Raw genomic sequence first — 13525 nt, 5'->3', positions numbered from 1 at the left:
GGATTGTGGTGAGACATATGTTCTAATGGTGATCCAACTCATCAAACTCAAATCCGTAAAAATGCGTAAGAGTGAATACTTCTCGATATTTTCTTTAAAATGCTCGATAATTAAGTCAGTTTCTATAACATTTGTATTTTTCAAAGAATAGATGGTTCCTCGAAGTTTAATATATTGTTTCCTAAGGTGAATAGTAAAATATTTAACTGTTAAGAATGAAACCTTCAAATTTAGAATATTTCTATTCTATCACACAGAAATTCATTCTAAAAAGCACTCAGGCAGTTCCGGTTTTTTGTCATGGGGGGGGGGGGGTTGTATGAGAAGTTTTAGTTCGATAAAAAATGATTATTTTTAAAATTTGCCCGTTTTTGCTTTGTAAATCTATCAATTTCGAGATGTGTAAACAAAAATCGGTAATATATTTGAAAAATCACAGGAGAGAAATTCACATCTATGTATTTAAAATGAAAACTTTAAACAGGGTATAATTATATAAATCTTAATTCACAAAAAAAAATATAAAAAAAATACATAAAAAAGTAAAAACTAAAAAAAGTATGATAATAGTAAAATCAATACAATAAATAAAGCAAAACAAAATGATTGATTCTCTCATGTCAAGTGGGATTTTAGAGCTAAAAATATTTTTTAAATCGTAACTAAAAAAATTTATCAAATCACAGATTTTGTTACATATTGAGGACCTCGGCCACCTGTCTCATGGTATCCTCAGGATCAGTGACAGTATGTCCTACGATCCGGGGATCAGAGAATATCTCGAAATCGTTTCCTCCAGGGCTAGTTTTATCTCCGAAGAAATGAATCTTTTCATATCCGTCCTGCTCCACGAACTGTAAACAATACCGTTTATCCCAACCGGCCGGGAACACATCTATGGAAATCTGACCGCCAATAACGAACCTAAGACCGAGGTTTGAGAACTCCTGCACCAGAGCTTCTCGGAACTTATCTCTCACTCCGTGCTCCGCGTCATACAGAGCAAACTGATCCCGCTCCTCCTGGCTACAGCTCCGTCCTACCGGGCAGAGGTTGATGAGCCCGGATCTGAACTCGATGAAGGTTCCACGTTTAACAGGTAGCTCCAGCCCTGACATATACCGCAGAGAGAAGTTTATCAATTTCTGAATTTTCTCCTCACCAATATGCTTAGCTATATTCTGCTGGTGGATAAGAACCCCGTCCTTATGAGCCACTAGTCCATTCTCGGAGAAAACATAATCATACTTCTCCATCACATTCATTCCTTTCATCTGCTCCGCAATCTTTCCGATATCTGAACCTCCCACAATCCCAATTGTGGCAAGTTTCCGAGTTTTCTCCATGAACATCTCCATCTGGGCTGTCACCAGCTTCCTTGGGAGAGTCAGGGTTCCGTCCACATCGAAGAGAAGAAGAATCTTTGACCGAGCGGACATGTTTACTCTGAAAGATAAATTATAACTGAACACATGTTTACTTGAAACACCTGTTTTGACTTGAGAAGTTTACAGAACCTTTCACGTGACTTGCACAAATATAATATGCACTACAAATTGAAACAGACTTTGAATGGCGACTTTTTAAAATGAACTTTCGTCTTATATTTAAAGTAAAAATAGGTAGGTTTTAATCCTTGACAACCTGTAACACCCCTAAAAATCTAGTTAGTTCGGAATATTTGTAGATTTTGTATATTTTACTAGTTTAACTGTTACCAACGTTTAAAATTAAAAAGGAAATCATTTCACATAATTTTTATTTCCAACAACTATTTAAACATAAAATGTTATTAAATCCATATTAATATTAGCGTGAATTCAATACAATGAATGTACCTAATATTTACAATCACTGGTTACAGGGTAAAACTATTAAATAATTAAGCCTGAACCAGTAGGAAAATTACAGAGAAAGGAAATGTGTAAATTGAGAAAAAAAAAACATTGCGTCAATATTCTTAGTTCACCTGTGTTATTACTATAGATCATTTACCTTTTGTACTGACAAAAAAAATAACATACCTTAAAGCCCAAAAGTTTGTTCAACAGCAGAACGAGTTTAAGAATACTTTCAGACACAAATTCATTAAAACATTGGCTAATAACAGAAGATAATTCTTAGGATTCAAAATTAACACTTTTCCTTTCACTACAAATGTGTCGTAGAAATAAGATCTCTTCCGTTAATTGGAACTTCCATAAACTACCAACCGGCAGAACTATTGGACAAAAACTACCAACCGTTGTTAAAGGGAGAAGGAAGGTTCTAAATTAAAAACACATGTCAAATTATAAATAAGGGACTAATTAACACAATAAACTAGGAGACAAGATATAGGACACTAACCGACGATTTGTAAGGAAAATAGGATTAATAAACTAGAGACTATCATCACTTTCATTGAGGATCATTGATGTTCCAGGTTGGTCTACAGCTCCCCCTGAATAGTTCTCACCAAACACAGAATCCTCTCCTAATCAGTCATCAGTAAGGAGTAATTAATTGATTTGTCAATTGATCAATCAATTGATTTATATTAAAGAATTGATGATTCAGGATCATTGAGATAAATAAATTCAGAATCATCTAATTGGGGTTAGGAACCGTACTTTTCAATTCTAACGATCCAGTGACTTTTTCCAATCATTTAAATGAAATATTATTATTTTTAGTGTTCTGGATAATTATTGGTTGTTTCAAAGATGCTTTTACATTTTATCATTTTAATGAAAAATTAATGTTTTTTGAGTGAAGGTCAAAAATGTTGTTGCTTGACTCTTAAGCTTTTTTATAAACAAATGTCACAGTTTGTAATTGATTTAATTGATTTTATTGATTTTTACTACCTGTATGATCGATTGCATTTTGATTTCTTGAATCCATTTCGTCCTGACTATTTAATTCATCCTCAAGTTCACTGAAATTATTTTAACTATGTAATTTAAAATCCAAAGATTACAAAAATGCTCCGGAAAATTTTTACCTTTCTTGGCCTACCCTGTTATGGGCCGGGTCCAAGGCGTCCTTGATCTGTGAGTTTGCACCCTTTGGGTCCAGATCCATGGCCCATGAGAAGTGCATCAGAGCATGATGAGTGTTCCCTAACTTATTGTGAACCTAAACATATATTTATAAAACAAGTGGATCGATTTCACGATAATTGAGGTAAAAAAACTTTATACTACTCATCGATAAAATTAGATTTATCGATCAAAAACACACTTAAGATTAAAGAAGGTTAATAACGAATAAAAGTGTGTTTTAAACCAAGCCAATAAATAAAAAAAGATCTAAAATGAATTTAATTAATCTATCAAGTTATCATATCAGTATACAAATATCTTATTCAATGTATAAATAATTAAAGGTAATGAATGAAATCAACTCAATAATCAGTGTCATCCTTCAACAATCTCAAAAAACCACCTTGAACACTCATCTTACTAATGGTTCCGACAGGATCTGAGACCGCCATAGGCTTATCTCCCACCCCTGAATTTACACTGATCAATGAACTGGGTTCATTCATTGGGACTTAAACGGAAGGGAGCACAAGTCTGAAATCTTTTATTGAAGGATTGACAGTGATTATTATTATTATTGTTATTATTCACTCAATTTTATAAATTTAATTAATTCGTCAATAAATAAATTAATTTAAAAGAAAATCAACTAATCACCTTTCCAAGGAGGAAGTAAACAGGAGACTCCTTAGGAACAATATCTTTAAGATCATTGAGCTCCTGAAGCGCGTCAGCATATCTCTCACTACTGTGCAGGATTGAAGCGCGCTCGAACTTACAGAGCGCATTCTTTGGCGCCAGTTTGATGGCAGTGTTAAGCGTTTGAAGCGCCTTATCTGACTTCTGCAGCGCGTGCTGAACCACAGCCACGTGACACATTAGAACAGGAGAGTAGGGGTTTATACCCAGGGCTTTACGGTAATATATCTCCGCTAGTTGAAATCTCTCCTGTAACAAATTATAAAATAGCACAAGTTAACAAAAAATTGGTCCTGATATCGCGTATTTGATTTATACTTTTTTTAGACAATAAACTTTTAATTCTTGAGAGGGGGTGAGGGAGTATATTTTTAATGTTTTGGTTTCTAATGACTGAAGGCAGTCTGGAAACGAAAATAGAGGTTTTTCATAGAATATCTTTTCCAATTTTTTTCCGATTTCAATCAGTCAAAACACTGAAAATATACAGGGTGAGTAAAAAAGTGTGATTTGTGGCGCCTGGTGCAAAAATGTACCTTTTTTGTGCAACTCTTCTGTATGGTGTTCTTTGTTTCAATATTTTTAGAAAATTTATAATTTTTGTTTGGTACTCCAATGGTCCAAAAAAAGTGCTCGAACCTTTTTTTCTCTCAAAATCATGAGTTCAGAAAAGCAAAAGTGTGTATACAAATTTTTCTATCGAAATCTAAAATTTTATAAAGATTGAATAACAGAATCACAGAAAATTGGCAAAATTGTAATTAACTGTAATAAGAAAATTTGAAATTTTTAGTTATGGTCTAATTTTTCAGGAAAAGTTATTTGAAAACTCTAGTTCCTTACTTCTTAGTATATTCAAAAGATAAAAATATACGCTGTTCAGTTGAAACCTGAAAAACCATTGAAAAACAACTTTTCCTGAAAGATTAGAACAGGACTGAAAATTGCGAATTTTCTGTGATTCTGTGATTCAATCCGAATAAAATTTTAGATTTCGATAGAAATAATTTATATACACATTTTTGCTTTTCTGAACTTTTGATTTTGAGAGAAAAAAGGTTCGCAGATTTTTTGGGGGGCAATTAGAGTACCAGTTTTTTTTTATTTTCTAAAAATACTTAAAAATCTCTGTACAGGAGTTGCTCAAAAAAGGTAAAATTTTGCACCACGCGCCACTAATCACACTTTTTTTTGACTCACTCTGTATATTCAGAAATTATAACTTTTAAAATATTTTTTTTCGCCCTAAAAACTCAAACAGGAAAAAAATATTTTACTATTTTGACAAACATGCTTTGAACTATAAGTTTAAACTAACCTGTTTGTAGTATGTGAGCCCTATCCCGTACCAGGCGTTGTAATGTCTACTATCCAACCTAACTGCGGTCCTAAACGCTACTAACGCCTTATCTAATTCCTCGACAAACACGTACTCGTGACCCAGAAGTGTGTATGCGTATGCAAACCTGGGCTGCACCTGGACCGCCCGCTGGAAAAATCTAAAAAATTGTAAAATAATGTTATTATTAAGAACAATAATTTTTATATTAGTGCTGGGACATTTCATAGGTAACAACACCGTTTATCGGAAATTTCAATTCATTGCCTGCAGAACATTATACTTTGAAGGTAGGTTGAATTTTAATAAAAATAATAATAGAACGGACATTTCACAGAAAAGACATTTCATAGAAAGGAAATTTCATTGAAAAGACATTTTATAGATATGACATTTTACAGAATGACTTTCTTTTGTCGTAAAAATAACTTCTTCTAAACTTAAATTAAACGTAAAAATACATTATGAAGAAGAAAATATCAAAAGAAAATTTACAGAACATTTAAAGTACTTTTTAAAGCTTTTCGAGATGCTCCCTATTTTTGCGTATACTCTATTTGAGATCAATAACTGTGCTGGATCAAAACATACAGATTGCAAATAGTAGAATTAGAAAAAACCTATTATACTTTTATTCAATTAATTATACTAATTATTTGCAGACAACTTTTCGTCTATTTATATGGTACTCAATGTGACATAAATTGGGACTTTTGTCTAGGAAATTTCACATCTTTAAAATGTCTTTAATTAAATGTCCTGTCTATTTATAATCGATTTATAGATTGCTTGTCAATAAAATATATCGACACCATTAACCAACAAAATGATAAAGTGGCTAAATGTCTTACTTGATGGCATTTTCATGTTCCTTTTGGTGTGAGAAACAATTTCCAGCGGCGCACCATGACACGGCAGACATCTTGTTTCTCTGGGTCAGATCTTGTGCTAAAGCTGACAACTCAACGTCGTCCTAAACATTAAATTTTTAAATATCTTTCCAACATATTTATCTCAATTTAAGAAGAAACAATAATATTTGGAACTTGAAATTCATTAAGATTGTTCATTCCATTAAGTATAAAATTTTTTATTTTGATTAACGAAACATCTCACAAATTAGTTTCATCCAGGCGGAAAAGTATTGTATTGTATTGTATTGTATTGTACTGTATTGTTTTGTATTGTATTGGGGGGTGATTTTATGATGATTATGTGGAAAGCAAGAAAAATTGGATATCAATAGGAAAGTAATTCTTTTTTTTGGATACTTTTAACCCTAAAATTCATTCATTTTCCCTAATTCAGCGAGAAAAATAATCCGCTCAAACATTTTTAACCTGTGAGGAAAACAAATTATTTAAATGTGGGGATTTTTCGTGAAAATATACCTCCCTGGTTTGGCATTTTTTGTGCCGATATGTTTTTCTAGATTTGATTGTTTTCCTAATTATTTACCTGGATATGCCAGAGTGCAGTACTGTAGTATTCCATCATTTCTAATCTGAGAGGATCCTGGTCGCGTAGAATCCTGAATAGTTCGGCCGCCTCCTTGTACTCCGCCAGCTCAAAATGACATTTACCGCGTAGAGCTAACGCCCAGCTTGACTTTCCGTGATGGTCTGGGATTTCCTCTAAAAGTCTGATTGCCTCCCTGGAGTTGTATTTACTAGCCTCCATGTAAACACGACCGAGGTTACGAAGAAGGCTCATGAGACCGGAAGCACTGGACCTCTGTATCTTGGCGGCCTCGAGGTTAATGTTCGCAAAGCTCAAGGGGTTCTCTTGGCATTTCGGCTTCTCCGGTTTAATCTCAGAGTTTGAGAGAAACTAAAATAAAAGAATTAATTTAATTTTTATCTATATTTTTTAGTCAAACTTAAATAGCAAACCTTTTCTTTAATGTTTTTATTCTCGAGCCCGGGCTTATTTCTCTCGTTTTTCTCCATCTCAGACAATTGTTTTTCTCTTGGCTGTCTTGGCTTAGATTTTCTGGAAGGACTTTTAATTGATATTCTATTTTTACTGCTGTTCTCCTTCACAGACTAAAAAAATAAAGAATAAAATGTTTTTGAATAAGAAATGGATTCACATTGCTGAGCACAATTCATGGTACAACAATTTTAAATGTAAAACTATTTATTAGAAAAAATAAGGCAAAAATTCAGTTTTAAAACCTAGAGGAACAAAGTAATAAAAAACAAAACAATTTAAATATTAAATAAACAAATGAATTATTAAATAACGCACCCTTACAGGGAAGAAAATTGATAAAAACTGGGGGATAATGATTTTTGATGAATTAGGAAAAACTTAAAAATTGGACATCAAAGGCAAGTTTTATCATCTTTTCGATACCTTTTCCCAAAAATTCATTTATTTCCCACTAAAACTAGTTTTTCAAGAAAATATACAGCTTTTAAAACAAAGGAAAAAAATTAAATTGCCCAAAAATTGACCTGAGTTGAACCGAAGAGTCTAGAAGATCTCCGAGTTGGTAAAGTATTCTGAGGAGTCCTAACGTTCCCCCCTGATGGAACTAGAACAGCCGGCTTCTGGTTCTCCGGTTTAGCCGACATAGCAACCCTCTTCAAGAGCTTCGTTTCGTCAGATAGGACGGGGGCGCTTGGAGTAGATGGTCTTAAAATATCATTCTTATGGGTTTCAGAAAAACAAATATGAACAAATATAATTATTGACTAAGTTAAACCTTACAAGACATTTCTAAATATATCGTGTTACTCTGTGACAACAAATAAGCTATATTTCTCCGTTAAAATAATTTTATTTTCTCCAATTCAACAAAACCCTTAAAAAAATAAGGAGTGGACCCTGGACATTGGTGTACTGTACACTTACCTAGATGAAAGAGGCATCGGACTGACAGGAAGAGAGGGTTTCCGTTTAACCACTGTTATAACAGGAGAGAGAATTGCTATCTGAGGAGAGGAGAACTCGAGGATTCTCGCGGTAATTCCGAACGGTAGAGCTGGACTTTGGTTGCACTCAAGGGTTCCAAAAGTTGGACTATATGTTCCGGACCCTACTCCTACTCCTCCTGTTCTAAACCTCTTCAGCTTAGGTCTATAAAAAGATAGACTGATACATTGTAAATATATATACTCTTACATTCATATTAAAAATCAATTAAGGAGAATAAAAAAGGAATTTGATTTTTCTTGCCAACAAAGAAAAATAGACCTAAAAATAGGAAATAAAAATAAAAGGGCTAAAGGTCCCATTTAAAAGTAAAATAAATCTTATAAAATTTAGTTTTTTAAATTTTAAAGTTTTCTTACACGTTGGCAAAAAAGTAATATACTGAGAAAAGGATTTGTGTTCTTACTGTTAATTCGGCAATTAGGGAAGCATTTTTAATATTACGGAGACCTTTTTTTGGGCTGAGGGGAGAACGGGGGAGGATAAAATATTCAAAAGATTCGACAGCTTACGAATATGTACCTGAGTGGTGGAGGCATGTTTCCGCAATTTTTGGATAAGTCTAGATCCGAGATATTATTCAGTAGAGATATACCGGATATATGAGTTCCAACCACTCCACCACTCATTGGAGTAGATACACTGTTCCAGTAGAGTAAAGGAGTCTCCATTAGATTCTGCCGTGGAGTACCCAGGTTCAGGGAGGAGTCGTTCACATTTATTGTGGGAATATTCATGGGAGTAGCATTCTGCTGGGGAGTTGCAGAGAAGGATAGAGGGGTTGGATGGAAGCTTGGAGTATCAACAAAAGATTGTGGGGCTGAGGAGAAGGGATGGTGTGGGGTAGAAGTTAATTGTTGAGGAGTAGAAAGTATCTGTTGGGGAGTAGCTAGTATCTGTTGAGGGGGTGCTAGTATCTGTTGAGGAGTAGCTGACAACTGTTGAGGAGTTGCAGACATTTGTTGTGGAGTAGAGGGTATCTGGGGCTGCTGGAGAGTTTGGAAGATTTTCTGCTGAATCCCGGGAGATAAACCCTGGGATTCAGGAACACTCTCAGGTTTAAATTCTAGGTTGGAATTCACTAAATTAACTAGAGGATTCACTCCCTGGCAGTAGGAGAAGTTATCAACATGATCTAGATCGAACATTTTATCCGGAGAAATAAACTCCCCCTTGTTGCAAACAGCCTCGTATGAACTCCATAGGAACGGATTTAGTCGGAGACTTTTCTTGTCAGCGTCAATAGCTAGAAACAAACATGATTTAGTAAAATGCGGGAAATCTTTGCTGTCCAGTTCTGGAATAGTTTGCTACTTAATAGCTCGATCTTTTTCCAAGTGGCTAAAATTGCCCAAAATAAACAGAAAATATTGTTGCTCTTTGCACGGCCTTTGACAAATCAGAGATCATTAACTACGTTGAAAGCAATCACAATCAAACTTTGAAAAAAAAAACAGACTGTCACTAAGGAATAAGCAATAAAAGAACAAATTTGGCTAATTTTGCTTCAATTAGAAAAGTAAAAAAAAAACGGGAAGCAAGATGGATCTAATTATTATAAAAGAAAGTACAGATCCGGATCCGCATCAAATGTAATGGTTCCAAAGTAATTTTTTCTGCAAAATACATCATAAAAGTCTACACATAAACTTATACAAGGATTGAATTTTCACCTTTATTTCTACGTTCTGTTCTATCGTATATGCCACTAAGCAACTGAAGAGCGAATGATGACTTATCTCCGAACTCTGAGGTGAAGTCATCCAGATTTAACTAACAAGTATAATTCATATTCATTGTAAATCGAAATATTTCACACGTGCTCTTTCAAAGATTGTTGCATTCCGACTTGATCAATGTTTCTTCCCATAGAGATCGAGATGGGAATAGGAACCAACCAATACCCCCCCCCCATTCAATAATATTCCGCCAACAACAAGTGAAGATTTACCTCTCTTCTAGGATCTAGGTTTCCATTTAGAATATTCTCTGCCTCGAAATCTTTTTCCAGGTCTACCGCGCACTTGGCGAACAGATACTTGGTGGACGAGGTTCTCAATCCCTGAGCCTGGAACAACAAGCAGATTAGTATTCTGAGAAAAAGAATCTCCTCCCCCCTGTGCAGTGCATTGGGTAAAAATTGCCAACTTTTAAACCTTTACACTGTTTTATTTTATTTTATTTAAGATTACTTAAGGTCGCAACTTCTAGTATCTATTCCCTGATTTTCATTAGATTCAATACTTTACGCAAGGCAAAGAGGAACAATATCTTTATTAATGCAAATTATCTCAATTTTATTAGAGGAGGCAACAAAAAATAAAAATAAAAAATATCAATAATCCTTCATCATTAATGACTCAAAAATGGTGAAGTAGTATGCAAAGAATATACCTGCAAGATATGAAAGGCCTGATCTACCTTTCCCGCTCTATAGTAGCAGGTTGCTACAAGGTAGAGACACTCGTCCGAACCAGTCTCAGCAAACAATCTTATCAATTAATAAATGAAGTTTATCAAACCATTTCGAACACTACGGCATTTGATCTCACGATAAAAGATGCCGAGTTCCTTAATCTATGGTGAATGAAGACGGTGGTATATTTTTAAACCTACGCAAATCCGCTGTACTACACATCCGACCTACTAGCACGTGGTTTTACAGCTTCTATATGGACTTGTGGCCGCAGCACCCGGCCCCCTAGCCTGTCCTAGCCGCGGCGCTCAGCCCCATAGCCAGTCCTTGCCGCAGAACTCGGTCCAGAAATGGTCTTAACCTAACCTAACCCTCAAATAATACAAAAATAAACAGCTGGCGGAGGTCCCCACTAAAACTAGTTTTTCAAGAAAATATACAGTTTCCTTAAAGATTAGAACAGGACTGAAAATTGCGAATTTTCTTATTACAATTTTGCCAATTTTCTGTGATTCTGTGATTCAATCTTTATAAAATTTTAGATTTCGATAGAAATAATTCCTAACCTAACCCTCAAATAATACAAAAATAAACAGCTGGCGGAGGTCCGATATTGCAGTAGGTCGGAAAGTTAGAAGGTCAGAAGTTCAGTAGGGGGGATGTTGCGTATAGACGATGTAACATTTACGTGAAGACCCACCCAATTGTAGACAAATTGTGGGGAAAATTGCGCGAAACCAATTTTTTTTGGCCCCACACTAGGATGGGCAGGGAGAGAGCAAAGTTGTTAGAAATGTTGGTTCTTGATGTACTTTAGTTCAAAGGATGGAAAATGATATATATATAAGGGGAAGGAGACTACGGCCCGCCCCCTAAGGAATCTATCCCTTTACCCCCCCCCCCCCCATGTATACGGCCTTGCAGGACGTCTATGTTTCATTTGAAAAACGCTATGGGGCAAATTTTATTGTAAATAAAAATACAGTTTTAAACAGCGATTGCAAAGGCCCAACCCCAGTCCGCACTGATCAAAAATTCCAATCAATGAATGATCTGTAATTAGCTCTCGTTTTTAATGTACAAGACCTCGATTTCAACTATTTTTCAGCAAAATTAATCATATTTATTTTACATTATTTCAGGGCTAGGAAGTTGAGACATTTTTGTGTTACACGCTACGGTTAGAATAGGCTCTGAGGGCCAAGCGCGCCGTGGATAAGACAGACAGGGGATCGAGCTCCGCGGATGGGAAAGACTAGGGGATCAAGCGCCGAGGATAAGATAGGTTAGGGGGCTGCACATCTTCAACACTATCCATGTGTCAAATTTGAAATGAATGTACAAAATTGATAGAAGAGAGGAGTATGTAAAGCGCACGGAAGTAAATTACCGATATCGCTTTTGGTTACCGTGTTTTAAAGGTTTAGAGTGTATCGACTAGTGTAGTGCAGGTACGTACTTAGTACTTACAATTTAAGATGTTTGCGAATTGTGAGAAGTATAAATTCTAACCTTTCCGCGAGAAAAGTAGCATCGTTGTATGCGTAGTGGTTCAAACAATGCCAGATAGCAGTTTCTACTGGTTCCTGAACCAACATTTTGTTCAATTATTCCTCATCTGAAACTATTAAATAAAAACACAAATTAGAGAATTGAAATATTATACTTCTGAATCTAATAAACTATTATAAAGACAAATTCCAACTTTAAAAATAAATAATTATTACTATAAGGTAATATTATGAAAATTTGTAAGAAAATGAAAGTAACGATAACACTGAATATATAAGTTATTAAACGAGAGCTTCCTCAAAGAAAAGATTACGGTTAGAACTAAGAGGTGAACCCAAAACGTTTCTACTTAAACTCTATCTCATTTTGCTGTACATTTTTAAACTAAAATTGCCCCCAAAGACTAAATATTGGAAAATAATCAGAAAATAGGGGAAAATTGACTTTCTTCCGAGTGTTAGATGAGATTGGACTGACGAGCGCAGAGCTGCAACAATAGTTTTAAGCGGAGGGGGGGAAGAATCCAAATTCAAAACCGAAGACGATCTCAATTTATTCTAAAACATGGTGACATATCAATAGGACTAAGGATCAATTCGATCAATTGAACTATCGTTTGTTTGGAATTATGTTTATTTGGAATATTAGTCCTATAGTCCTATTGAAAATCTTACCTGTAATCCCCTAAAGCAAAAACCCTGTATAAACTTTTTTCTGTATTTTGATAACATTTTCATAATTTGTTAGCCAATTTTGTTGTGTAACAACAAAAAATAATCTCGTTTTTTATTGACTCGCCCCATGGCGTGCAACTAAGGGAGGGCAAAGAGGAAAAGCACCCCGGTCTAGCCTGATAAAGTGGGGATAATTCCTTCCCCTGTCCCTTAAGAAGGCGCCCCCGATCCACATGTGTGGGGGGGGGGCAAGAAGTCCTTAACAGGGGTGCATCCAGTTCCAAAAATAGTAAATTTTCTTAAACTCAAATTCAAAGAGAATAGAATATATATTAGAAGGGAATTTACTAGAAAAAACTGCATATAATTTGTGAACATTTACATTTGTACACTTTGAACTCCCTTTCAGGCTGAAAGGGACTAAACAAATTCATACCTAGAGATTCACTAAATTCCCCTCATATATATTCTATTCTCTAATTTTGCTCTTCCACCATAACATTTTTCAATATTTAAGCTTAATTCTTTTTATTTTTCCCCCTTTCTTTTCAAAATGCCCCCAAGGATTTTTCAAATTATTCACACCCATTCATCTAATATTTAAATTGCCCCACCAGACTTAAATTTGCCCCCTTTTTTCAACATTTGTAACCCTTAGTGTTTTAGAATGCCACAAAATAGTTTTAATTTGCACCTAAATCTTTTTATCTCAAATATTTTATGAATACAACTAACTTAAGAATTGACATCCTATCTAAAAAATGAGAGATCACTGAACCATGGGTAGAAAATCTAAAAACTCTTGAATTGTTGTTTTTCTAAATTACACTCTAATATATATGTTTTGGGACCAACGAGGTTATAGTATATAGAGTGATGATTTACGCTTATCCTTTACTAATTGTACAGGCCATGTACT

The 13525-nt window shown here is 34.8% G+C and overlaps 2 protein-coding genes across 6 annotated transcripts; both read right to left on the bottom strand.

Moving 5' to 3' along the window:
• Positions 1-548: 548 nt before the first annotated feature.
• LOC111701198 (phosphomannomutase 2) lies at positions 549-1647 on the bottom strand. The gene has a single exon (XM_023472377.1). The coding sequence runs from the start codon at positions 1437-1439 to the stop codon at positions 693-695; it is 747 nt and encodes a 248-aa protein (XP_023328145.1). The 5' UTR covers positions 1440-1647; the 3' UTR covers positions 549-692.
• Positions 1648-1745: 98 nt separating this feature from the next.
• On the bottom strand, positions 1746-12065 carry LOC111701197 (cell division cycle protein 27 homolog). Of its 5 annotated transcripts, none has more exons than XM_023472375.1 (16): positions 11933-12065; positions 10399-10495; positions 9956-10072; positions 9678-9777; positions 8527-9250; positions 7924-8148; positions 7524-7704; positions 6957-7109; positions 6523-6894; positions 5916-6037; positions 5044-5224; positions 3684-3974; positions 2987-3120; positions 2850-2920; positions 2390-2476; positions 1746-1871 (listed from the first exon to the last, which is right to left on the bottom strand). In XM_023472375.1, exons 1-16 carry the CDS (start codon positions 12016-12018, stop codon positions 1852-1854), a joined length of 2961 nt encoding a protein of 986 aa, XP_023328143.1. In that variant the 5' UTR covers positions 12019-12065; the 3' UTR covers positions 1746-1851. The 5 variants fall into 5 exon arrangements, with proteins under 5 accessions (XP_023328143.1, XP_023328140.1, XP_023328141.1 ...); XM_023472372.1 differs by having other exon boundaries at positions 1746-1838; XM_023472373.1 differs by lacking the exon at positions 1746-1871 and adding an exon at positions 2085-2268.
• Positions 12066-13525: the final 1460 nt, after the last annotated feature.

This window comes from Eurytemora carolleeae, unplaced genomic scaffold, assembly GCF_000591075.1.
Source record: "Eurytemora carolleeae unplaced genomic scaffold, Eaff_2.0 scaffold451, whole genome shotgun sequence".
In the NCBI taxonomy this organism is placed as follows: Eukaryota; Metazoa; Arthropoda; class Copepoda; order Calanoida; family Temoridae; genus Eurytemora; species Eurytemora carolleeae.
The sequence above is the reverse complement of the archived record's forward strand: the minus strand, read 5'-3'. Positions and strand labels throughout refer to the sequence as shown.

Coding starts and splice junctions, on each gene's coding strand:
- LOC111701198 (XM_023472377.1), bottom strand. CDS start 1,439: ATGTCCGCTCGGTCAAAGATTCTTCTTCTCTTCGATGTGGACGGAACC.
- LOC111701197 (XM_023472372.1), bottom strand. CDS start 12,018: ATGTTGGTTCAGGAACCAGTAGAAACTGCTATCTGGCATTGTTTGAAC. Junction 10,496..11,932: donor GCTACTTTTCTCGCGGAAAG/GTTAGAATTTAT, acceptor TTAATTGATAAG/ATTGTTTGCTGAGACTGGTT. Junction 9,251..9,677: donor AACAGAACGTAGAAATAAAG/GTGAAAATTCAA, acceptor GTTTGTTTCTAG/CTATTGACGCTGACAAGAAA.